This window comes from Ictidomys tridecemlineatus, chromosome 2, assembly GCF_052094955.1.
Source record: "Ictidomys tridecemlineatus isolate mIctTri1 chromosome 2, mIctTri1.hap1, whole genome shotgun sequence".
Taxonomy (NCBI): Eukaryota; Metazoa; Chordata; class Mammalia; order Rodentia; family Sciuridae; genus Ictidomys; species Ictidomys tridecemlineatus.
The window spans coordinates 90,930,646-90,953,678 of NC_135478.1; the positions used below are offsets into that span (position 1 = coordinate 90,930,646).

At 50.7% G+C, this 23,033-nt stretch overlaps 2 protein-coding genes and 1 long non-coding RNA gene across 5 annotated transcripts in view; 1 reads left to right on the forward strand and 2 right to left on the reverse strand.

Moving 5' to 3' along the window:
* The window catches only part of Hvcn1 (hydrogen voltage gated channel 1), a 30,129-nt gene extending 7,782 nt beyond the window's left edge, over positions 1–22,347 (forward strand). Inside the window, exons 4-8 of the mRNA XM_005329618.5 lie at positions 11,075–11,353; positions 15,434–15,538; positions 18,182–18,413; positions 20,037–20,149; positions 20,476–22,347. Of these exons, the coding sequence (XP_005329675.1) occupies positions 11,075–11,353; positions 15,434–15,538; positions 18,182–18,413; positions 20,037–20,149; positions 20,476–20,541 (795 nt within the window). The 3' untranslated portion in view covers positions 20,542–22,347. The remainder of the gene's footprint in view (positions 1–11,074; positions 11,354–15,433; positions 15,539–18,181; positions 18,414–20,036; positions 20,150–20,475) is intronic.
* Positions 1,198–11,079, reverse strand: LOC144375239 (uncharacterized). Its single transcript, XR_013434818.1, has 2 exons — positions 2,352–11,079; positions 1,198–2,220 (listed from the first exon to the last, which is right to left on the reverse strand). It is a non-coding gene; the product is annotated as an uncharacterized LOC144375239 (long non-coding RNA).
* Positions 16,693–23,033, reverse strand: part of Tctn1 (tectonic family member 1) — a 32,436-nt gene continuing 26,095 nt past the window's right edge. Inside the window, exons 13-15 of one of the 3 annotated variants that reach the window (XM_078039173.1) lie at positions 22,500–22,625; positions 21,689–21,833; positions 16,693–17,025 (exon numbers count right to left, since the gene is read on the reverse strand). In XM_078039173.1, the coding sequence (XP_077895299.1) occupies positions 21,690–21,833; positions 22,500–22,625 (270 nt within the window). In that variant the 3' untranslated portion in view covers positions 16,693–17,025; position 21,689. Of the gene's footprint in view, positions 17,026–20,813; positions 21,075–21,688; positions 21,834–22,499; positions 22,626–23,033 lie in introns of those variants that run through there. The other 2 variants (XM_021729324.3, XM_021729325.3) reach the window with 2 other exon arrangements.

Genomic DNA, 23,033 nt, shown 5'->3' on the forward strand with positions numbered 1-23,033 from the left:
CCCTCCCAGCATGGGACTTCACCAGCTGGGAGCTGGCAGTGTTCACAAGGGTCACCCAAGAGGAAGGCATATGCTGGGCAGCCTGGGTTGGTGTCCTAGCTCTGCTTCTCATTGGCTGTGTGACCTGGGGCAAGTTGCTTACCTCTCTGTTCCCAGTTTGCTCATCTATAAACGGAGACGATTTGGGACCTCCTCCCCCCACAGGGTTCCTGCCCTGTGCTATAAAGCACTCTGCACAGAGCTCCTACCACCGCAGGTGCTCTGGAGAGGGTTCCAATGACCTGTGCCATCCACTCCTGTAGCTATGGTCTCCCCGCGGCCTTACAATCCTTGTGCCAGATTTGCAGCCAGGCCTGTTGGCTCGGGAAGGAAGCACAGGCTGGGGACCTGGGCCACCAGATGTGCCCCCAGTAGGGCCCCCTCCCACCTCACGGGCGTTGTTTTATGAACCTCGGACACACTTCCTCCCCGCCCCAGAAAAGGAAAACCTTCTACGCTTATTTAAAGACTTCCCTGATCTTAAAAATAGGCATTCCTCAGAACAGAGCCTCCCAGGGGGCAGGTGAACTGCCCTCGAAGTCGCTCTGCCTCCCCGCGTGAAAGATCTGCCCAGGGTTTCATCCCTCCATCCCGTGTGTGTCCCTGAGGCAGGAGCCCACCTGGCCTGGCAGTGATCAGTCAGGGATGGGGGTGACAGACTCAGTCACACAAATAGGTGGATGTGAACCTGCAGTTGGGGAGCCCTGGGCCAGTCCCATGAGCTGGGATGCTTGAGAGGGACCTGAAAGAGGGAAGGAAGCAAGATGACAAGGCAAAGCAGGTTACATATTCCAGACAGCGGAACCTGCATGTGCAAAGGCCCTGCGACAGAGGTGGCAGAGGCAGGGCAGACCAAGAGTCAACTATTGCTGATATGCAGATCATGGCCACAGTGACAGGCTCTGCCGGGCAGTTCCCTGGACTGCCTGGGAGTGGACCAGGAGGCAGCAGAACCAGGGACAAGTCCCATGGCCTGGGTGGCCACGTTGCAGGACCTCAGTGTCCCCATCTGCTAAGGACAGAAGACCACAGCTCAGGACCTTGATTCCTCCTCTTACAGTGACTGTCATTCTTATTGCTTTTTTTTTTCTTTTCTAAATCCTTTTCTGCACATTTTCCCTCAGCAGAGTGTCTTGAAATAAAGCCAGTAGACTAGAGTTTATATGCTGGATTTATCATTTACTTATCATTTTTTGTTTTAAACAACTCTACACAAACAAGTTCTCAGCATAAGAAACTAAATCAATGAACATGCCTATATATAAACATATATTAGGTTGAACTTTATGAAATTCTTAATTTATACCAGTTTTAACTTACAAAAATGGCATTAACAAAAAGTCCTCATTTATTTCCAGAAAGTTTTCTTGAATTATATCTTCAGTTATTTTGGTTTTCCTTATTCAGGAATTCATTCTCTCCCTGCCCCCACTGAATACTCATTTACCACTTAATTTTTTTCTTTCTTTTTTTAAACCACTGAGCTTCATCCTCAGCCCTTTTTATTTTTTATTTTGAGACAGGTCTCACTAAGTTACTTATGGCCTTGCTAAGTTGCTGAGCTGGCCTTGAACTTGTGACCCAGCCTCCTGAGTTGCTGGGGTTACAGGTGTGACCCACCTCGTCCAGCTCACCATTTGATTCTTTAAAGGCTGGATCTTCCTCTCCAAATGACAATTCTTATGGTTAAAACTAACAGGAAAAAATATGGAAAGTTCCTCTTCACCCTGCATGCCAGCCCCATTTTCTTCCCCTCCCGGGAGAAACCATGTGGTTTGGGAGGTTGATTTTTGTCAGTGCTCCCTTCGAGCACAGATTGGGGACTTTCAGCATGGCTCTGTCACTTGCCACCTTCTGCATGGCTGCACACGCTGCTCTGCAGCACGGGTCTACCATGGTGTATTTAGCAACAGAGTTTTGGGTTGTTTCCAGTTTGGGGCTGACTTAGGGGGCTGTGGAGAGTGTCCATATGAACCTGTGTCTGTTGTTAGGGTGAGTTTTGGTAGAAACCTGTCTGAGCCCAGGTCCCTCCTGCACTCCCATACCTGGCAGAGCAAAAGGGAAATTTTCTGTTTTCTTCCAATTGATCATATTCCCTGGTGCTTGGGAGGCTGAGGCAGGAGGATCACTTGAGCCCAGGAGTTTGGAGCCAGACTGGGCCAGATTGCAAGACCGTGTGTCCTAGAAGAAGAGAAGAAGGAAGAGGAGGAGGAGCAGAAGGAGGAAGATAAGGAAGACAAGGAGGAAGATGAGGAGGGGGAGGGGGAGGAGGAGGGAGGAAAGGTCTGGTGGTCCTTCTACAAAGGGCCTACCTGTCAACGTGCCCCATAGGGGCTCCAGGAGTGCCCACTGCCCTGTCTCATCGCCGGCTGCCGGTGTGTGACACAGTGGGACTTGAGGCCAGCTTCTCTCCTCTCTGCGCCTGTTTTCTCTCCCATAGATGGAGAGGCTGTTCCCATCACTCCACCTGTTTCTACTGGTCATCGGAGGTGTCGAGTGAGAGCAGGGGGGTGGCCTGCAAGCTGGGCACAGAGGGAGCCCCTGCTGCCGGTACCAGCTGCAGAGATGCGCTGCATCTGCACAGCGGTTTGGTGGCCTCTGGAGAAGCTTGATTCCTCCTTGGGGTCCAGGTGGGAGGTGGCCTGGGAGGATGAAGGGACAGAGCATGTGGTCCATAGACAGACTCTGTGATAGTGTCCTAGGATTGCTGTCCCCACGTGGCACAGGCTCAGGACCGAGCACAACAGGAATTCCCTCTGATTTGGTTCTGGAGGCCAGAAGTCCAGAATCAGGGTGTCGGCAGGATCTCCTGTAGGCTCTGGGGGAGGATCTGTCCCAGGCCTCTCTCTAGCGTGAGTGGGGCTGACAGTCCTGGGTGTCACTGGCTCCTGGAGGCATCATCCCCGTCTCCTCCATCTTCACGTCCTCGCCTCTCCTCCTAGGGACATGGGTCACTGGATTTAGATAGGCCCCTCCCTCACTCCAGGACGTGTGTATCAAGATCTTTAATTTTACAGGTAAAGTCCCACATTCCAAATAAGGTCATTCTGAGGGCACAGGAGTTTGGGGGACCACGGTTTAACCCGCCACACCCTCTGAGCTGGGGGATCTGTGCTCTCTGGCTCCCGACTCCTGGGGCCCTGTGTCCCAGAACGTGGAGAGGTCACAGCCCAGGGCAGGCACGGCTCTCCTGGTTTCTGGCAGTGTGTGATTTGGGTTGACTCACCTCTATCCACGAGACCCTAATGGTGGCGTTGGTTTCCACCCATTGTTAGAGTTGAAACAGAATAGCCAGGGGACAGGAGCAGCGCATGAGATAGAATAAACATCGGTGGCAGGGGCTCTGGCCGCTCTTGCCCTTGCTAGAGCCAGGGTGCAGGTGGTGGCCGGTTGGCAAATCAGGTTCCCAAGAACAGTTCTGGGCCGGAGCCCGGGAGATGGGGACCGAAAAGCTGTAGGCCCTGGGAATCGGGAGGTGACTGAATTTCTTAAAAAGTACCTTCTCTGTAGTCGTTGGAGGGCCCTGAAATAGGGACTTTCCCCTCCTGCAGACGGTGGCTTCAGGGCACTGGGGACCTTGCTCTGGCCCCTTCTGGGTCTTGCTCTTGCTTTCTCCCCTCAGGCCATAGCTGTCCTGGAGCAGCACCTGTCCTGTGCCCTAGCCAACACGCTGGCGGGGCAGCTCCTGTCACGGCCACTTGCTGAGAGTCCATGGATTAAATACCCATGGAGCCCTCCCAGTGATGGAGGGAGAAGGGTCCCTGCCCACCCCCTACCCCACCCCCAGCACCACAGCCCAGCTCTCAGAGAGGCGATGGCCCGGGTGCAGGTAGATGGGGAAGGATCGCTGGAAGGCCTCCAGGGAGGCAGGACCTCTGCCCAAAACTCAAGGTTGAGCAGGCAGAGGGCAGCACGGACTATGGAGCAGGCTGGTAGGGTCCCAGGAGCAGAGGGAGTAGGGGCACCTAGAATCTGAGGAGCCTGGAGTAGCTGGGGTGTGGCAGCCGCAGAGAAGACAGGAAGATGAGGCCGGGAGGAGGCCCCGGGAGGAGGCCCAGCCTGGCAAGAGGCCACACTTGAAAAAAAAACCCACGCTTCATCCTCAGAGGGCCTTGCAGTGGGGGCAGCCTGACTGGGTCGCAGGAGGAGGCCTCTGGCCCTGCCAGGGAAGAGGCTGCTGCTGGGAGGGCACCTGAGCTGGAGAGGAGGCAGGGGAGGCACGTGGCCTCCAGAGAGTGGAACCAAGGAGGCTCTAGTGAGGAAGGAGCCGAGGGACTCCTTCCTCATTGGAGGGACAGTGTGCAGATTTAGGGGAGAAATGAGTTCAATTTGGGTCATGGCAAACAAAGGACCTCAGACAGCAGGCAGCAGGCTTTGATTTCCATGTGAACCACACTGAGAACACGGGCATGCCAAGACCATCAAATGGGCAGCGTCCCCCAGCCCAGAGCAACCAGCATGGGGACAGGAACATGGCACAGGAGCCTGAGAGGCAGAGACAGGAGAGAGATCAGGAGGAGAGACGGACAAGTGGGTGGTTGCGGTCAAGCCAGCAGGAACTGGAGTCTTGGACTTCAGTACAGGAGGGTGGCCTTGGAGACAGGAGTGTGGGGATGTCACAGGGACAGCCCGGGTTCATGCAGGGGAGAGGGAGCCGGGGAGTGTCCATGTCAGTGACTCTATGGTGTAGGTTCTTGGGGTTGCAAATGACAAACAGCTCCATCAAGCTTAAGGCACAAAGGGACTCTATTAGCAGTTCCTGTACCTGAGAGATCTGGGGGGCACGGGGTATCCCAGCAGCAGGTGGGTGAGCAGGCTCTGCAGACACTGGCAAAGGTGGAGAGGAGGGCGTTCCTTGTTAGAAGGAGTCAGAGCCCGCACGCTAGGGGCTGCCCCGGCTAGGCACCGGGAAGGGCTCCTGTGTCTTGGTCCACCCCCTCCTATGGGTGCCCAGGGACCAGCGTGGTGAAGCTGCAGGGGCCCACAGAAGCTCTGCGATCAGCTCTGCCTTAGCCCTTTTCTGGAACTTTTCTGCTTCTGCCAGGACAGTCTTGACTTAAAACCAGAATTATTTTCTGCTCTGCTGGGTGCCACAAATATCTTCATCCCAAATTGCTAAAAGCTGCTTCTTTACTGGTCATGAGGTTTCGGAAAGAAAAAACTTTCCTGTGAAATAAAAATAATTGTGGTTTCTGTAGAGTACCCTGAGCGTCCACCATGCTGACAAGTGGCTGAGGCAGCCCTCGTCTGCCGGGTGGTGTGTTTCTGGGGGGAAATTATGACCTGGCAGGGGAGGCAGGGTATCAGCATCCTTGGCTGACAGGTGTGCAGAGGTTTCTGCCATGAGTCAGATGTCACATGAGACTCAGGTGACACAGATCCCATCTTCATGGAGTTTAAATGCTAAGAGAGAAGAAATACATCAAGGGCACACCAAACAATTTCCATAATAAGGGCTCTCAAGGAAAAGTCAAGAGTATGCAGAGAGGTTATCAAACTGGGAGAGGATCTGTTTAGATCTCAGAGGTCAGGGAGGACCTCTCTGAAGAAGTGGTACTTCAGCCAAGGCGTTAAGCCTGAGTAAGAGTGAGCCAAGCTCTGAGTAAGAGTGAGCCAAGCTCGGAGCGGGGAGGAGAGCAGGCCAGGTTGAGTGAACAGCCTGTGTAAGGCTCAGTCGGGGGCAGCATGGAGCATTGGAGGGACAGATGGTGGCCAGTGTGGTTTGAGCACAGAGAGCAGGCTGTGGGGAAGGAGGAAGGCCAAGCCTTTGGGGCTGCGCATCTCACATGAGGCCTTGCGCTCTCATTGCAAGAGTAAAAGGCTATCACAGGGAGAAGCAGGTCAAGGGTGAAGAGCTGATGGGCGGAGAGTGCCCTGAAGGAATCAGATCAGTCGAGGCTGTGTGGCCTTCCTGGGCAATGGAGGTGAGAGCTCAGACTGGGTGGTGGCAGAGTAGGAAGTAAACTGTGGAGGTGAGGAGAGAGCTGTACACAGCCCCAGGATCGTGGCTGGGGAAAGAATCAGAAAGCGAGAGACTGCAGGAGCTCCTAGGAGTTCACTGGGGGCTCATCAGCATCCGGGGAAATCTCATGTCTGAAGTTCCCAAGGTGCCTGAAGAACGTCGGGTTGGGGCAGGGAGGCAGCCTGGAGCCCAGGCTGGATTCCTGGGTGCAGAGTTTTTTAACAACCCCCCCCCTGCTCACCTCACCTACAGCCTCGCTGTCTTTATAGTGCGGGGGCTTCCCCAGGGCACTTAACTAGAAAATGTAGGGTTCACAGGTTTGTGAAGGAAATGGCATTCTTTGACCAAAGTTAGAGCTTAGAAACGTATAAGGTCCCGTAGATCAGAGGACAGGATGGTGGACTGGGGCCAGAGAGCTTGCCTCTCAGTCTTTCTCAAGTGTGATGCTGCCGATTAGCTGGCCATGAGCAAGCCCTGCTCCCCATCTCTGAAATGCCCCCATTTGTGAAAAACTGGGTGGACCAGCCCAGGTCTTCTCTCTAAGCTCGTGAAACTTATCATGGAAAAATCCTTAAGTGCACACCCAAGCTGGAGAGAGATTTTCATTTTACTTTGGAAAAAAAATATTAAAAATACAAAAGAATGAAATATTGGCAAAGACTTATGTGGTCTTCACCCTGAATTGGAAGATGTTAATGTTTTGTCATATTTTAATCAAATCTCTGGATAATTCGAAAGGATATTTTCCAGGTAGAGTTCGAATACTTTTTGATTCTCACATTTTGATTGCTATAGCTTTTACCCTTCCCTGAGGAACCACAATAATGAATTTGGTGTCTCCTTCTACTACATTCTTTTGTATGTTTTTCCTGCTTGCAGTTCATTGAGCTTCATGGATCTATATGTTTTTATATATGTGTATGTGTGTGTGTGTGTGTGTGTATGTATTTTTTAAATCTAATCTGGACATTTAAAGCCATGATTTATTCAAAATTTTTTCTTCCTTAATCTCCCTACCATCTCCTTTCATTACAACAGACACCGACATGTTAGATCACTTGATAGTATCTCTGAGTTTTTGTGGGTTTTTTTTTGCTTTTAGCCATTTTTCTTTCCACTTAGTATTTTCTATTACCCTGTGCTTAAGTTTGCTGATCTTTTCTTCTGTAGTATCTTATCAGATGTTAGTCCATCTATTGATTCTTCATTTCATATATGTATTTTTTAGTTCCACAGTCACCATTTGAATCTTTTTCATAGTTTCCTTTATTGAGATTCTTTGTTCCTTCATTAAACTTATATTTTCCTTGAAATCTTTGAATATATTTGTCATGGTGGTCTTTGATGGCCAGTTCCATTATATATATCGATTTGAGTCTTTTATTAATTGATTTTTATACTGATTATGGACCACATTTTTCGTCTTCTTTATCTAATAGTTTTTTTTGTTGTGTGCTGGACAATATGTATTCTCTGTTGTCAAGTGCATGTTCCACTAATTAGTTGGGGATCAGCTTAATCTTTTCAAAGCTTGTTGAAAGTTTTGTTGGGATGAGTCTAAGGTAGCTCTTACTGTAGACTTAAATTTGGCCTATTTCTATGGCCTGCTTTTCTGGAATTTCTACAAATGCTTAGGTGTTCAATAAAATCTACTTTGGGTATTGGAACTCATACATCCCCCTATCCAGCCCTGTGTTATCGATGGTAGTTGTTCAAGTTCACAACTCCCCCAGAAGTTCCCTCCCCCCTGAAAGTAAGGTTTTTTCCTTGCTTCCTGGAGTCTACTCCATATGTGTGAAGTTTAGGACTCAGCGGAAGTCCTTGGTAATCCTTCTCTGCCCAGCTTCCTTTCCTCTGGTACTCCCTGAAGGAGGGAGACTTAAGTCCTGAAGTATAGTTTTTACTTCCACAGTCCAGAAGGTATCTCTACATATAAAGTCAGGGTGATGGGAGGGCTCAAATCATTTGATTCTCTACTCTCAGAGATAATGGTGATTTTTTTTTTTTTTTTTTTTGGTACTGGGATTGAACCCAGGGGTGCTTTACCACAGAACCACATCCCCATCCCTTATTGTTTTTTTAAGACAGGCCCTCACTAAGTTGCTGAAGCTGGCCTCAAACTCTGGTCCTCTTGCCTCAGCCTCCCAAGTCTCTGGGATTACAGGTGTGCCCCACTGTGCCCAGCTAAATTTCCTATCTTATCTAGTTTTATATTTGTTTCTAGCAGGAAGGATAATCTACTACTAATTACTTAAGCATGGCCAGAAATGGAATTCCCATTCTCTTACATGATTATGCTCATATTTTTACACATTCCAAAAGCAATATGTAGTCATAATATTTTCCATGAATTCCAAATTTTCACTTGAAAATTTCATATTATTCCACATCTTCATTCCACACTGGCCAGGGTTAAAGGTCTACCCACGTTCCTGTATTCCTCCATCCCTCAGATGAGTGTTTCTGGGTGTTAAGTGCAAAGCATTGTCCTTGGCACTGGGTGTGCAGTTGCACAAGAAAGAAAAAGTCCCTCTCTGTGGAGCCTGGAGTCTAGTGGGGGAGGCGGATAATGAGTGCACAGCGACATCCAACAGGAGAGTGTAGGGAGGGGAAGTGAAGCAGGGGATGGAGATGGGTGGGACTGGGGAGTGACCGGGTCTCAGAAGAGGTGAGGTCTGAGCACATCTGCCCTCAGGGAGGGTGTGAGCCAGGCAGAAGTCCAGGAAGGGGGACCCAGTGCAGTGAAGGATCACCTGAGGGCCTTAGGTAGGGGCGGGACATGATCTCATTTAGGTCTTAGAAAGTTCTCTCTGGTTACTATAGAGAAGGGAGGTTGGGAGGCTGCAGGAGGCCACTGCAGTAATGCAAGCAGCAGATTACAGGGAACAATTGGCTTGGGCCAGGGATGTCCTATTTGGATCACAGTTGAAAGGCAGAGCCAGCAGAACCCTGTTGGGTGGGAGAAGAGTCAAGAACGATGCTCTACGTTTTTGGCCTAAGGAAGTAGACAAATGAAATGTCATAAACTAAAATGGGGACAGTTTGGTTAAGAATGACTAACTCTGCTTTAGATGTGCTAACTGTGAAGCTGTCACGCAACTAAGGAAGATAATCTGCCAGCCGTTGGCTGGTGAGTCTGGAGTTCAGGTGGGAGATGGGACTGGAGGTGGAATTCAAGCATCATCCAGGTAGAGATGGTTTTTCAAGCCGTGGTGCCTGGTGAGACTTAAAAACAAAAAGAGAGGTGGGCAGAGTCCAGGCCCTGGGAATTCCAGTACTTAAATATAAGGTCTTCCTTTCAAGGATCCTGCAAGAGAGACTGACACGAGGAGAACTAGGAGATTGTGGCACCCAGAGCCAGGAAAGGAGGGATCTACTGTTGAGGATGCTCAGTTCTTTCTTTTTGACTCCTGTATGGCATTCCATCACATGAATAATGAAGAGACATTTTTTCTACCGCCCAGATTTATGGCAATGGATATTTGTAGTGAACATTCTTGAACATGGTACCAACTTGAGCACATGTGGACAAGTTTCTCTTTGGACACTGGGAAGAGATGGAATCACTAGATGATTAAGATACAACTTAAGGGGCTGGGGCTGTAGCTCAGTGGTAAAATGCTTGCCTCACATATGTGAGGCACTGGGTTTGATCCTCAGCACCACATAAAAATAAATAAAGATACTATGTGTTCATCTACAACTAAATAAATATTTGAAAAAAAATTTTTAAAGATACAACTTAACTTGCCCAGACAATGCCAATTGCTTCCCCAAATGAAGCTACTGGTGTCCATTCCTAACTTTAGGGTTCAAGAGACCCTGCTGCTTCACACCATCCCCAGCACTGGATATTAGAGATTTTGAAGATTCTTGCTAATCTCAGAAGTGAAAATATGCGTAACTGTTGCTTCCTTTCACATTTTCCTAAGTACTAGTGAGGTTGAGCCTCACTGGGCCATTTGCATTTTCTCTTACCTGATCTGCCTGTTAATATCACTGCCCAGTCCTCTTCTTTTTGATTTATAAGATTTCTTCCTATATTCTGAATTCTAAATCTTCGAGTGTTAAGTATATTGCAAATATTTACCCTCGGTCTGTGGAAGTCTTAATTTTGCAGGGATGTGTATTTGTGTGTACACGCGTGCATGTCATATGAAAGCTTTTGGTTTGGATGCAGTTGCATCTATTTTACATTTTGTGTGTTATGTATACAATCTTTTCCTATCCTGAGGCCATGAAGATACCTGCTTGTATTTGTCCTGATACCTTAAGTTTTGTTTGAACATATGCATGTTAATGTTAAGGCATCTGAAATTTATTCTGTGTGTGGCATGAGGTAGGGACTGGATTTTTCCCCCCCCTAATGGTGAAGTCAGATGTCCTAACTTCTCTAATTTGTTCCTACTGGTGTGGATTGCTAACACCTTACCTCCAAGTTCCCACAGGGACATGGGTCTCTTTGGACTCTCTTTCCCTGTTCTACTTGTCATATCACCTATTCTTGTACTCATACCTATGAGTGATATTACTTAGTAAAAATGTTGATCTCTGGTAGGATAAGATGGGTTAAGTAAAGGGATGGAATACCTGCTTTTCTTTGAAGTTCTCCCTCTTTAAACAACTGTCAGTGTAGTTAAAACAGCACTGGATGAAGTCCCTGTCCAGGATGGATCTGTGGCATGAAGGGCGAGTATACCCCCGACTTCTCTGTGAGACTCTGGGTGTTTTACGGGTTGCCCTCTCCTCCCCACACCCTGTGCTCACCTCCTGTGAGGTCTGAACTACAGGGCGGCTCTTCCGGGCCTGGGGCTGCTGTGGGTATTTTGTGACTGGGCCATAGTACCGATTCCGCTGGTTCCTGCCGGCCTGACCGCAGGGACAGGTCTGGCGGGGTCTGGGGTTTCCTGTTGCCTCACCCTCACCAACACTGAGCCCCTGGATTCTAAAAATAAAAGCACCAGAAACCACTGAGACCTCGTGTAGCTGTGCTCAGGGTGCTCTGAGCGCTTGGGCCACCTGGGCCTGCTCCCCTCAGCCCTGCCTGAGCTCTGCCTTTGTCCCACCCTCCAGGTCGTTCCCCGCAGGGCCACACGCAGGACTCCTGCCGAGAGGATGAGCAAGTTCCTGAGGCATTTCACCGTGGTCGGGGATGACTACCACACCTGGAACATCAACTACAAGAAATGGGAGAACGAGGAGGAGGATGAGGAGGAGGAGCCGCCGCCCGTGCCAGTCTCAGGCGAGGAGGGTGGCGCGGGGGATGCCGAGGCTGCACCCAGGTCGGCGCCCAAGCCTGCCCGCGACTTCAGGAGCATATTGAGGAAGCTCTTCAGCTCCCACAGATTTCAGGTAGGAGGGGCAAAGGCCCAGAGGCCCCAGGTGGGGAAGGGCCTCCTGTGGAAGTCACCAGGCCTGCAGGGAGGGACCCACCTCTGCGACTCCACTGCTCCTTCACAGATGCCCACCACGTGCCAGGAGCCCCAGGCTCACTGGGGTGCCATGGGCCCATCCCATGTTGTCAGGGAGGAAATAATCCTCATCAGCAGCAGGTGAATGGATAAACAAAATGTGGTCTACCCTCTATCTGAACTACAGGCCGCAGTTGAGCCCTGGGCAGGAATGAGGCTCTAACTCATGACACAAGGACCATCCTTAAGGCCAGTGCTCCGGGCCACGAGGTGTACAAAGCCATTGATAGGAAGCATCCAAAACAGGCAGATCCAGGTAGACAGAAAGCAAGTTGGTAGTGCTCAGGTGAGGGGGCAGGAGAGGGGAGTGGCTGCTGGGTAACAGGGGCAATGATGATATCAGGAGCTAGTGAGTGGCCAGCTGCACCTTTGGGACATACCTAACTCTGCCAAGCTGCTCCAATTTAAAAATGATCACTATAGCAATTTTTATACACACACACACACACACACACACACACACACACACACACACACACAGGAGTAAGACTGTAATCATTGGGGGCAGAAAAAAAATTCATCTGTGAATTCAGCAAACAGGCTGCCTGATCTTGAGCAAGGCCGAAAGGGGACCCTGCCTCCTGGGGCTCGAGAACATCACCCTCAGCCTCTTCTTGTGAAGTGAGGCCAAGAGTGTCTGCCAGGCTTGAAACCATGGCTGCCCTCCCGATGGGACCATGTAGAGACAGGGAGGCCTGGGCCTCAACGAAGAGCAGCGGGAACTGAGCTTTGTGGGGTCACAAGGACATTTTGATTTTGAAGGTCAAATGCAGGTTGAGTCTACTCAGCCCCAGAAACCCCACCCTCTGCTCTGAGGGGGGCAGGCTGGTATCTGGAAGCACATTCTGGGTCCTGGGAGAATGTGGGGTTCAGAGACGTCAAGGGAGTTCACAGCTCCTTGAAGGTCCAGGTCCCAAGGGAAGCATTTTAGGGACACTGTCACAGACATCCTCCCTGGACCCTATCCCTCTGGAAGCAGAGAGGCAGGCAGCCCTGGCCTCTGCCATCACCCACCTGTTTTAGAGTAAAACAGAAACAAACGGCTTGGTCTTTATCTGATCCATTCTTGGGTGGCTCACAGAAGGGAAGCCACCCAGCGCCTGCTGCTCCTCAGCTCTGCTCTGTGGCTGTGACGGGAACAGAAACATGGTATTAACTTGTTGGGGTTGAAGTTCCAAACCCTCAATTTCAGGAGCTGAAGGAAGAAGCCAGCTTCCTTCCAGCTGCAAGGGGAGCCCTGGAGCCCTGGACCACCCCCTCAGGATGTTCCCTGCCTCCTAAATGGACCACTGGTCCACTCAGCCTGCTGGGGATCAGGACTAACACCCGGAGCCAGGACCTCCACAGACACTATTGGGGAAAAGCCAACTGATAACTGTCACAAAATAAGTCAAGATGTTTATTCAGTCATGTGACAGTTATTTAAAGAGCATCTACTGAATACAGCAGTGAACTTATCCCTGCCCTCCCTGAAGAGGACCTGAGAGTCTGCAGATAGACAAGAATCACAGGGATAATAAGCCCAGGTAGAAGACCCCTGACAGGGGACAGAAGGGTCTCTGAGAAATCTTGGGAGGCCCAGGGCCTGATGGAGGACTGGAAATCAAAGGAGGTAACATGTCCCCCAACACTGGAGGGCTGAGCAGGAATGAGCCCTGTGGATGCAAGGGGGACGCTTTCCAAGTACAAGGGCCGTTTTTGCCAAGGGCACAAGCAGGGAAAGAGCCAAGTGCCTTGGAGGGGTTACCAGGAGGCTCACGTGGTGAGTAGCGACCCTGCAGCAGCAGGAGGGGCGTGGCAGGCAGAGGGTTCTCTACAGGGTTGGGGTGCAAACTCATCAGATGGGGAGAGGGGCTGTGGTGGGACAGGGTAGCCAGATGGAGTAGGGAACAGGAAATCAGGGGTGTTGCTCTCTGATGGTAGCATGCAAGAAGGTCCTGGAATCCCTTTCTTGGGTGGTTTGAGGTGGCTAAGGTGAGATGACAGCTACTGCTGTCCCTTCTCTCATGGGGTAGCTCACCTAGGAGAGAAGGTGGGTGGACCATGTCTCTGTGGAAGCCACCATGGGCGGTGCCCGGAGTGGGGAGCGTTGCTCTTACTCCTGCCTGTGGGCGGGAGAACTCTGCCCTGCACTCTCCTCTGTCTCACGCCATACTCCCCGGTCACCTGGGGGCAGAAGAGGTGGCCAACTCCACTTTCTCAGATTTGAAGCACCAGCTCATGGAGGCTCTGCAGCACTGGAAGGTGCTGGTGTGGGGACCTGGGACAGCCACAGGCCTAGCCTGGCCTGGCCCTGCAGGGAAGGGTTGAGGATTAAGGGCTTCTCCAGATTCTCTGCATTTTTCTCTGTGACGTGGCTTCTTCCAGACAGTGCTGCCTGGTGAGCCGCAGATTAAGGGTTCACAGGAGCCAGGATTGGGGTCCAGGCATTATGGTTTTTCTTGGTCTTGAATTTTTCTCTCACTTTTGTTTCTGCTTTTTATAAACTCAGGTGAGATTCATATGAAATCAATCATTTTGAAGTAATTCTGTGGTGTTTTTAGTACAGTCAGTGTTATGTAGCCCACCACTCTCTAGTTCCAGAATGTTCTTATCAACCCTCCAAAGAGACCCTGTTCTTATTGAGCCATCACTTCCCAGTCTCCCCAAGGCCTTCTGTCTGCGCTGTCCCTCTGGACGAGCCTGTCTGGACACTGTGTGGAAGGAGGCATGCCATGCGTGGTCTCCCGTGTCTGGCCCCTTCACATGGCATGATATAACACGTGCGGCCCTTCATTTTAGGGCTGAATACTGGATCTTAGGTCTAAATATCTGTGCCTGGCTTTTTTTTTTTTTTTTTTTTTTAAGACTATAAGAACTCTCAGATCCCGTTGGTTCTAAAATAAAACCAAAGATTTAAAAAAAAAAAAAAGAAAGAAAGAAAAAGAAAACACCCGAGGCTTGAATCTACTAAGCTGCTGAATTTGGATGTGTGTGGAAACTTCCTTGCAGAGCCATTTGCCACATCATCAAGACATCATCAGACACTTTACTGCAACAACTAACTACAGGTGGAAATGGCCAAAAAGTTAAACAGTCCCTTCTTCATAGGCCCCAACTTGTTGAATTTCAATGTGAAACTGTCAGTTTATAGCAGATTACGTTTTAGAGGTCAAAATCAACGGATCTAACAGCGTGAGAGGCAAGGCCTGAGTTCTGGAATTTCTGAGGAAAGAGGGGTATCACACGGGGTCCCTTGGGGCTCCCCCACTGCTGCCATTTCCATAGCCACCATGGACTGTCAGAACCCTGTCAATGTACTCCTGCCATTAGTGGCCTCACCAGCAGCATCCCCACTGCCATCAATGAGACAACCCCTCGCTCTGGCACCCACTGACCCTCTGTAGCAAGTCACAGAGCCCCACTCTGCCACTCAGCTCTTCCCAATTGTCCAGGAAACCCAGGCCTGCTCTCCGTCCCCGACAAGCAAGAGTTGGTTTCTGTGTACAGTGGCATCACTGTCACCTGAAGAGTCAGCAGCCCCTGGAGTCCCCCCTTCCAGATCCCAGAGTCTTGAGGCGGGATGTGTCAGATGACTTATTCAGTATATGTTCTGTGCACCCTGTGGTGACAGCAATCCCCAGAAATAGAAAAATGTAACTTTTAAAAAACGTTTGCCATCTGGGAAGTGGAACTTGGTCTGAGCCAGCGCAGGGAAAAGGTGAAGGAGCAAGGAAGAGCCTGGTGTTGTCGAGGGGCAGTGAGTCAGCGGCAGAGAGGGGTTGGGGAGAGAGGTGGTGGGCAGGTGGCAGCTTGTGACTGTGGGGACCTGCCCCTGCTGGCTCCCTCCAGGAAGGTATTGGCAGTGGCTCTCCCTCCTCGGCACCTGTACCTGGTGGTCTCACTGTTTCCAGGCAGCTCCTAAGGGCGGGAGGAGGGCCCTGTTTCAGGCTCACACTTTCTGTCCCCCCACTCCCCGCAGGTTGTCATCATCTGCCTGGTCATTCTGGACGCTCTCCTGGTGCTCGCTGAGCTCATTCTGGACCTGAAGATCATCCAGCCTGACAAGAACCACTATGCGCCCAAGGTAGCTTGTCCCCGCTCTCTGGGGTGCTCCTGATGTGGGTCACTTCTGTTATCTGCACTGGGGGCAGAGGGGGCGGCTACCACCCCGCTTGGAGCCACAGGGCTTGCTGGGAAGTAGTTTAGGTGTTTTAGTCAATGGCTGGAGAAGAGGCCTACCTTTCCAAATTTGAGAGAGAAGCATTTAGTATGAGGATGAAGCTCATTTCACTGAATCTCGCCAGAGCCAGTCACTGGTTGCAGGCCTATGTAATCAGGGACATGAGGCACATACGTTCCTCTCCCAGGGGCAGGAGTGTCGTTTTCCTCCTGTCTTCTGTTGGTGTTTTCCTGGTCCCTTCAGTGACATCCACTAGAGGCTGAGCCCGACCCAGATGTTCACCCAACAGGCAGTGGAAACACAGGAGGAAATCCAAGCCTCAGAGGCATCTCCCCATGTGCTTTGTGGGGGAAAAATGGAATCCCTATTAAATACCTATCTTTATAAATAGTAAAAGGGCAGAGGCAACCCCATTCTGTTGTCACCTATGCCGGCCTGGTCTGCAAGGAAGGAGGAGTACCTTTTTTTTTTTTTAATATTTATTTTTTGGTTTTAGGTGGAACAATATCTTTATTTTTAAAAAAATTTAAATATTTTTTAGTTTTAGGTGGATACAATATCTTCATTTTATTTTTATGTGGTGCTGAGGATCAAACTCAGTGCCTCACACGTGCTAAGCGAGCACTCTACCATTTGAGCCACAACCCTAGCCCCCACAATATCTTTTACTTTTATGTGGTGCTTAGGATCGAACCCAGTGCCTCACGCATGCCAGACGAGCACACTACCACTGAGCCACATCCCCAGCCCGAGGAGTACCTTCTCTCGCCCACTTTCTGGCTTTTGTTTTTGGATTTTTTTGATTTTGTTTGTTTTTGTGCCAGGGATTGAAGTCAGGGGCATTGGACCACTGAGCCACATCCCAGCCTTTTAAAAAATATTTTATTTAGAGATAGAGTTTCTCTGAGTTGCCTAGCACCTCGCTTTTGCTGAGGCTGTCTTTGAACTGGAGATTCTCCTGCCTCAGCCTCCCAAGCTGATGGGATCACAAGCGTGCATCACCTTGCCCAGTTCTCCTACTTTCTTAATACAATCAATAACATATCTGCCATACTGTCTTTTCCCAAAACTTTTTAATTATGAAAAATGGCCAATATGCAATTTCCTTCATCAGTATACATCCACACGGGCACAGGTATTTCTGCCTGGCCATTTGAAAATAAGTCACAGATGTAGCGACACTTCCCCCTTGAACACTTCAGCAGTGTAGGAATAAGGTCTTTCACCTGCAGAACCGTCAGACCCGATTCAGTGGTCAGCAGATATATCATTACCACTTTGAATCTCCTCGCTTGTCCCAAGATGTCCTCTGTAACATAGAGCCAGCGCTCGGCCTTTTCCCCTCTTCATGATACCAAGTTTTTGAACTGTCCAGTCAGTTGTCCTGTAGGCTGTCAGAGGTTCTAGGTTAGTCTGGATAAATCTGGACAAAGAGACCCATTAGTTGGTTCCCTAGAAACAGAGGCTCCATCAGCAAGTGTTCTCGTGGGACATGTTCTTTATATGGCGCCTTCAGGAGTGCCACATAAAGTTGGGTCTCCCACTCAGCGATACTCAGCTACATCTTTCAATTTAGGCAGCAAATGCTGTACCATACTACTGTCCAGGGACATGTGTCCCTTTGCAGTTATAAATAGCCTGCCTAGTGATACTTTGGTACGACACAAATGTCCCCTTCCCTAGAGGCATGATCCTTGCCCGAGCAGTGAACACTGAGGGGTACAGAATGTGATTTTCTGGTTCCTTCTCTCCCCCACCCTTAGTAATGGCCACCCTTCCATAACCAGATGCTGTCTTTGAAGCCTGTGTGCCTGCCCCGCCGTGGACCTGAGATTTTAATTTTTTATTCGGTGTATTAGTCAATCTCAGTCAGCCTTTCTGATGTTCAAATTGTCCCAAATTTGGCCGCTGTGAGCCTCTTCAGGCTGACTACTATGTCTTTTTGACATGACGCCCTTAAGCCTGTGCATGTCCTTCCTGGCACACGGAGCCCAGCTCACTTACTATGTCCTCTGCTCCAGAGCCAGAGGTTGTTTCCCTAGTGAGGTGTTCATAACTGAGATCTGGGGACCCTCTTCACTTGCTCCCACCATGGTGGTCTTTCCAGGTGGGTACATGTGGGTTGCTCTGCCCAGGCCCTAACAGTGGAGCAGGATGTCTATGGAGTGCCATGAGAACTTGCTGGGTGGTTCCAATGACGCTGACATTGTTCACAGACAAGGCAAAAATCGCAGGTTCTGCGAACCACTGCTGTAAACACCCCATGACATGTCTTGAGCACGTACAAGCTTTGCCCTGGGGTGTGTTCCTAGCGGTGGGGCTGCCAGGCTGCAGGGGTCGGGGGGGGGGGAGTGGACTCTGAATTCTGGCATTGCCCACCTGCCATGCCAATGACCCTCAGCACAGCACCTGAGCTGGGAGTTCGGTATTTGTCAGCCCAGTGAATTCTCCCTCTGGTAACTAGCAGGGGTACTCAAGGTCAGTCTCTGTGACCTGCCCTGTGGCCAGTGGCACCATCTCCTGACTGTGGCTCTTCCTCCCCTCCAGGTGTTCCACTACATGAGCATTGCCATCTTGGCCTTCTTTATGATGGAGATTTTCTTTAAAATCTTCGTCTTCCGCCTGGAATTCTTTCACCACAAGTTTGAGATCCTGGATGCTGTCGTGGTGGTGGTCTCCTTCATCCTCGACATAGTCCTCCTGTTCCGGGAGCATGAGTTTGAGGCTCTGGGCCTGTTGATCCTGCTCCGGCTATGGCGGGTGGCCCGGATCATCAATGGTAGGTACCCAGCACTCTTGGGTTGCAGAGGGCACAGGACAGAGGGTGCCAAGGCCAGCTGTTTAGTCACCCCAGGAGCCTGAGCTCACATACACAGTCTCCATCACAGTCACTGCCTCCTCCCAGAAGTCCAGAAAAGCATGGGGCAGGATGCGACTTAGCCACTGACTGCCACCTCAGAGGCCAGAGTGAGACCAGAACACCTGCTCTGGAAACCACCTCTCTCCTTCGGGCTGTTTTCATGATTATCAAAAGATATTGGGATTACAACTCAGTTGGCAGAGTGCTTGCCTCGCATGCACAAGGCCTTGGGTCCAATCCCCAGCACCACACACAAAAAAAAGGTTCATGGATATCCATGGAACCGGGCATGATGGCACACACCTGTAATCCCAGCAGCTCAGGAGCCTGAGGCAGGAGGAACATGAGTTCAAAGCCAGCCTCAGCAAAAGTGAGGTGTTAAGCAACTCAGTGAGACCCTGTCTCTAAATAAAATACAAACTAGGGCTGGGGATGTGGCTCAGTGGCCCCCAAGTTCAACGGTACCACCCCAAAAGATTGATTCATGGAAAGGGTTAGGCTAAGGCCCAGGGAATCTCTCCAGGCTTTTCCCAGGGCATCTTGGTTCTAAACTGGGTGTCTCCTAAGAGGAGCCTACCCCAGCCAGGCCACCCAGGAGGCACCATCCAGCAGGGATGCAGGAATTGAGCTCTGAGGAGGGCACAGCATGTGGTAGCCTCTGAGTGGTGTTGATAACCCACCAGAGACCCAGAGACGGCTCTGGGAGCTCAAGGAGCCGCTCTGTGCCTGTCTCGAGAAGAGCCCTCTCCCCACACACCCCGTGCACAGGCGCTCCAGGCCAAGGGATTTTATGTGGAGAGTGACCACAGCTGGCCGGTTGCTTAATGGCCTGCTTGTGTACCTGCCACAGTGGTCACCTTCAGACCTTTTTAAAACAGTCTGCAGCAGAAGGCCTGATAAGCTTGGGCGTAGGTCTACCTCGGAAGCCCTCCAGGTGTCCAGCCAGGGTTTGGAAATCCCTGAACGGATGTGCCGTGGTTCAGGCGCTGAGGGAGGGACAGGCCCTCTGCGTGGAGCCACTTCCCTTGGTGGCCTGGTGAGTCCTGTATGGCCACAGCCCCCTGAGCTCCAGCAGGACCTGCAGGGAAACTGGCTGCAGCAGATGTGGGCGGGGTGGGAGCGACTGGTCACCAGCAAGTGTAGATTTAGCATTGAGAGCAAATCCCGGGAAGGACAGAGCCTGGATTCTGTCCAGGGGCAGAGTGGAGGCTCGGTCATCACTGCTTCTGCTGAGGGTTGACCATTAGTGTGGCCAGCCTGGGGCTCCTATGGCATGTTGGCACCCACTGCCATGGACCAGGGCCACTGTCCTGGACAGGTTCAAGGAGCTTCATGGTTATGGCTATTTTAAAAGAGCTCTCAGCCACATGAGCCGAGGAGACACCACACACCCGGAGGCTCCCAAGGGAACACCCGGCCCTCCTAGTTCGGAGGCCACTCTGTGATGACTGCCACTGTCATTCTTCCCAACTCTATACACGTAGAAATCACTTCCCCACCCCCCAGTGGTTAAATTAGAATCCCGTGACTCCCCATTTTCAGGGATAATCATCTCCGTCAAGACACGTTCAGAACGGCAGCTCTTAAGGTTAAAACAGATGAATATTCAGCTGGTCGCCAAAATCCAACACCTTGAATTTAGCTGCTCTGAGAAGGTAAGACCTGGGGACAACATCCACTTGCAGTTCCCACCTCGGCATGGTGCTTCTGCTCCTGGGGAGCCTGGGCCGGGGCCACCCTTCCCTCGCGCGTTCCCATCCTTTCAGATTCGGCTCGGCCACCCCTGCCCTGAGCCACCCGCCTGCTGCTGTCACTGCTGCAGCTTGGGGACCCTCCTGACTCTGGCAGTCGCCTCAGTAGCCTGAATTCCACAAGGAGTGTAGCTCCCATTCGTATCTGTGTCCCTGGGCCTGGGGCTCACTGGCTCTTTGTCACATCCCTACAGAGGCTCAGAAAGTCCCTCTGTCTGCTTTTGCAACAGGAACAAGAAATTGAAAGACTCAACAAGCTCCTGAGGCAGCACGGGCTTCTCGGCGAGGTGAATTAGACTCCCACAGCCCGGCCCCAGAGAGGACCCTGCCTCCCTGGGCTGGCCGTGCCTAAGAGTGACCACCTTGCCGGGTCACGTGGTGAGGGGGCTTGGGTCAGTGCCTCACCCATGGGTCCCACCAGGGCTGTGTTGGACGCAACCACAGGAGGCCGTTCCTCCTTGGTATGATCCAAGAGCTGCCACCCTGCCGCGCACAGCAGCTGGATCAGACTGTTTCCTCATGTTGGACCCTGCACTCTTGGCTTAAATATGACACGCTGGATGATGACTAATTGTATATAAAATTTATTCCCATCTCATGTACAGTTTTCAAATTTCACATGATTATACTGGGACCAGCACATCCTTTCACTCTGAAAGAAAAAGAAAAGCAGCCACCTTAGCCTCCAGCCCACCCGAGAAAGGCCCCTTTTATTCCCACGCTGTTCTAAAGTCTTCTGCTGTCACCACGGGGATGTCATTCCAGGTACCCAGGACCCTCCTCTGCGGTATCGAGCGTTCTGCCACCTGACAGCACCGTTCTCAATGACCTACAATTAACGTATAGAATAACCTCTCCCCTGAGCCGCCTCCCTGCCCTGCCCGCCCCGGGGCCTCCCACGCAGCCCACCAGCTGGAGAGCCAGCTCCCGCAGGGCCTGGTGCAGGGTGGCAATTAGACCCAAGGCTGCCCTGTAATTCACATGATCTCTTAAGAGTCCCTCGTGAGGCTCTGCACCCGACTTGCATGATTTTATACAGTATTTTGCTATTTTTGTACTTAGCTCAATAGGACTTGAAAGAAAACCTAAGCTAGAAACAATGAACATTTTAAAAATAACTCTCATTAAAGCAGGGCTGGATGAACTGGAGAGATCCCCGAGTGGGCTGCTGCAAGGGCTGTTTTTTCCACCGCCCCGGCCCCCAAGACCACTTCCATCTATGACCAACTCTAAATCCAAACCAAGCAGAATGAAACTTCCAGAAGGGGACAAGAAAGCTGGAGGCTGGCCCGGGGCAGCGAGTTGGTGCGGGGGCAACACCAAGGCATGGGAGGCGTGAGGAAGTGGGACGCTTCTGAGGGACTTACGGCCCCACGTGCACTTGTTCCAGAGGAGAAGACCTCAGACCGAGGTGGGGCTCGGTTTCCTCCAGGGACCACTTACGTCAAGCAAATGGGAAGAAGAAGTTAAAGGGCAGCCTGGCGTTGATGGCTGGCCGCGCTCTGAAGCCCGGCTCTGCAGGTGCAGACACAGCCGCAAAAGTAACCACAGTGGAAATGAGAACCGTCCTTTCATTTCCGGCGCTGGTCTGTAATAAAGAGTCAGAAGCAAGACCCCCCTCCAGTGTGTGGCCAGGACAAAACGAGACCTCTTTCCCACGCCATGACTCCTGTCAGTTCATGAAGATGACAGGTTCACTGGGGTCCCTCGGCCACTGCCTCGGCTGACAGGCAGCGTTTACCCTGGCTGTCCTCACCTGACACACCACGATCAACAATCCATTTTCATGATGGTTTTAAAGATTAAATCTAGGGGTTGGGGTTGTGGCTCAAGTGGTAGCACACTCGCCTGGCATGCATGAGGCACTGGGTTCGATCCTCAGCACCACAGAAAAATAAAGATATTGTGTCCACCTTAAAAATAATAATAATTATATATAAAAAAAGATTAAATCTAAACAAGACTGTTAATGTAAATAAAACCTTTGTCAGTGGGTTTCTCCCTCTAAGTAAATAACCACAGCAAAATTGTTTTAACAATCCAGATTGTTTAAAAGCTAATCTCTTTTTACCAACTAATAAATGTTACATGTCATACTTGAATTTTGTCTGGATTTGTCTTAAACTCTCTTCTATTGTGTCCTGCTTTGCAGGGCTGGGCATCACAGCCAGGGCCTCCCGCAGGCTAGGCAAGGGCTCTACCACTGAGCTACACCCCAGACCCAACCTGTACCTTTAAACTCCATCAGGCCTACCTCAGGAAAGGAGGAGGAGATGAGATTTGCAGTTACATTGACTATTCTGGCCTGTGGGTTCAGGAGGGACCCGTACTTAGTCCACTTCACCTCTATAACCAAAGCCACTGGAAGCTGGCAGGAATCCTGAAAAACATAGCTCCATTAATCAATCTGAATATTACACAACTCCAAGTCAAACTTAATCTGCAGTTCAGAGTTTTAATTACAAAATGTCCCACATATTACAAAATGTTCTGAACAAGAGAATGAATAGACTCTAGAACTTCAGATAAAAACAGCTTTGAAGAGCACATATTATTAAAGTACTCCATGCTCCAAAAATAGCGTAACACCTCGCATCACCTCTGCATCCCTGCTGGTTCTGGAGAGGCCGGCAGCACTGGGAGTTGTGGCCATCTTGCTCCTCAGTAGTGGGACATTCAAGGACTTAAGGGCATCTATATCTACCTCAGAATGTGGGAGAGAAACTAGCCAGAGGAGAGGAGGAAGGGGGAGACCATGAAGCTCCATTGCACAGCATGTTAAATGCAC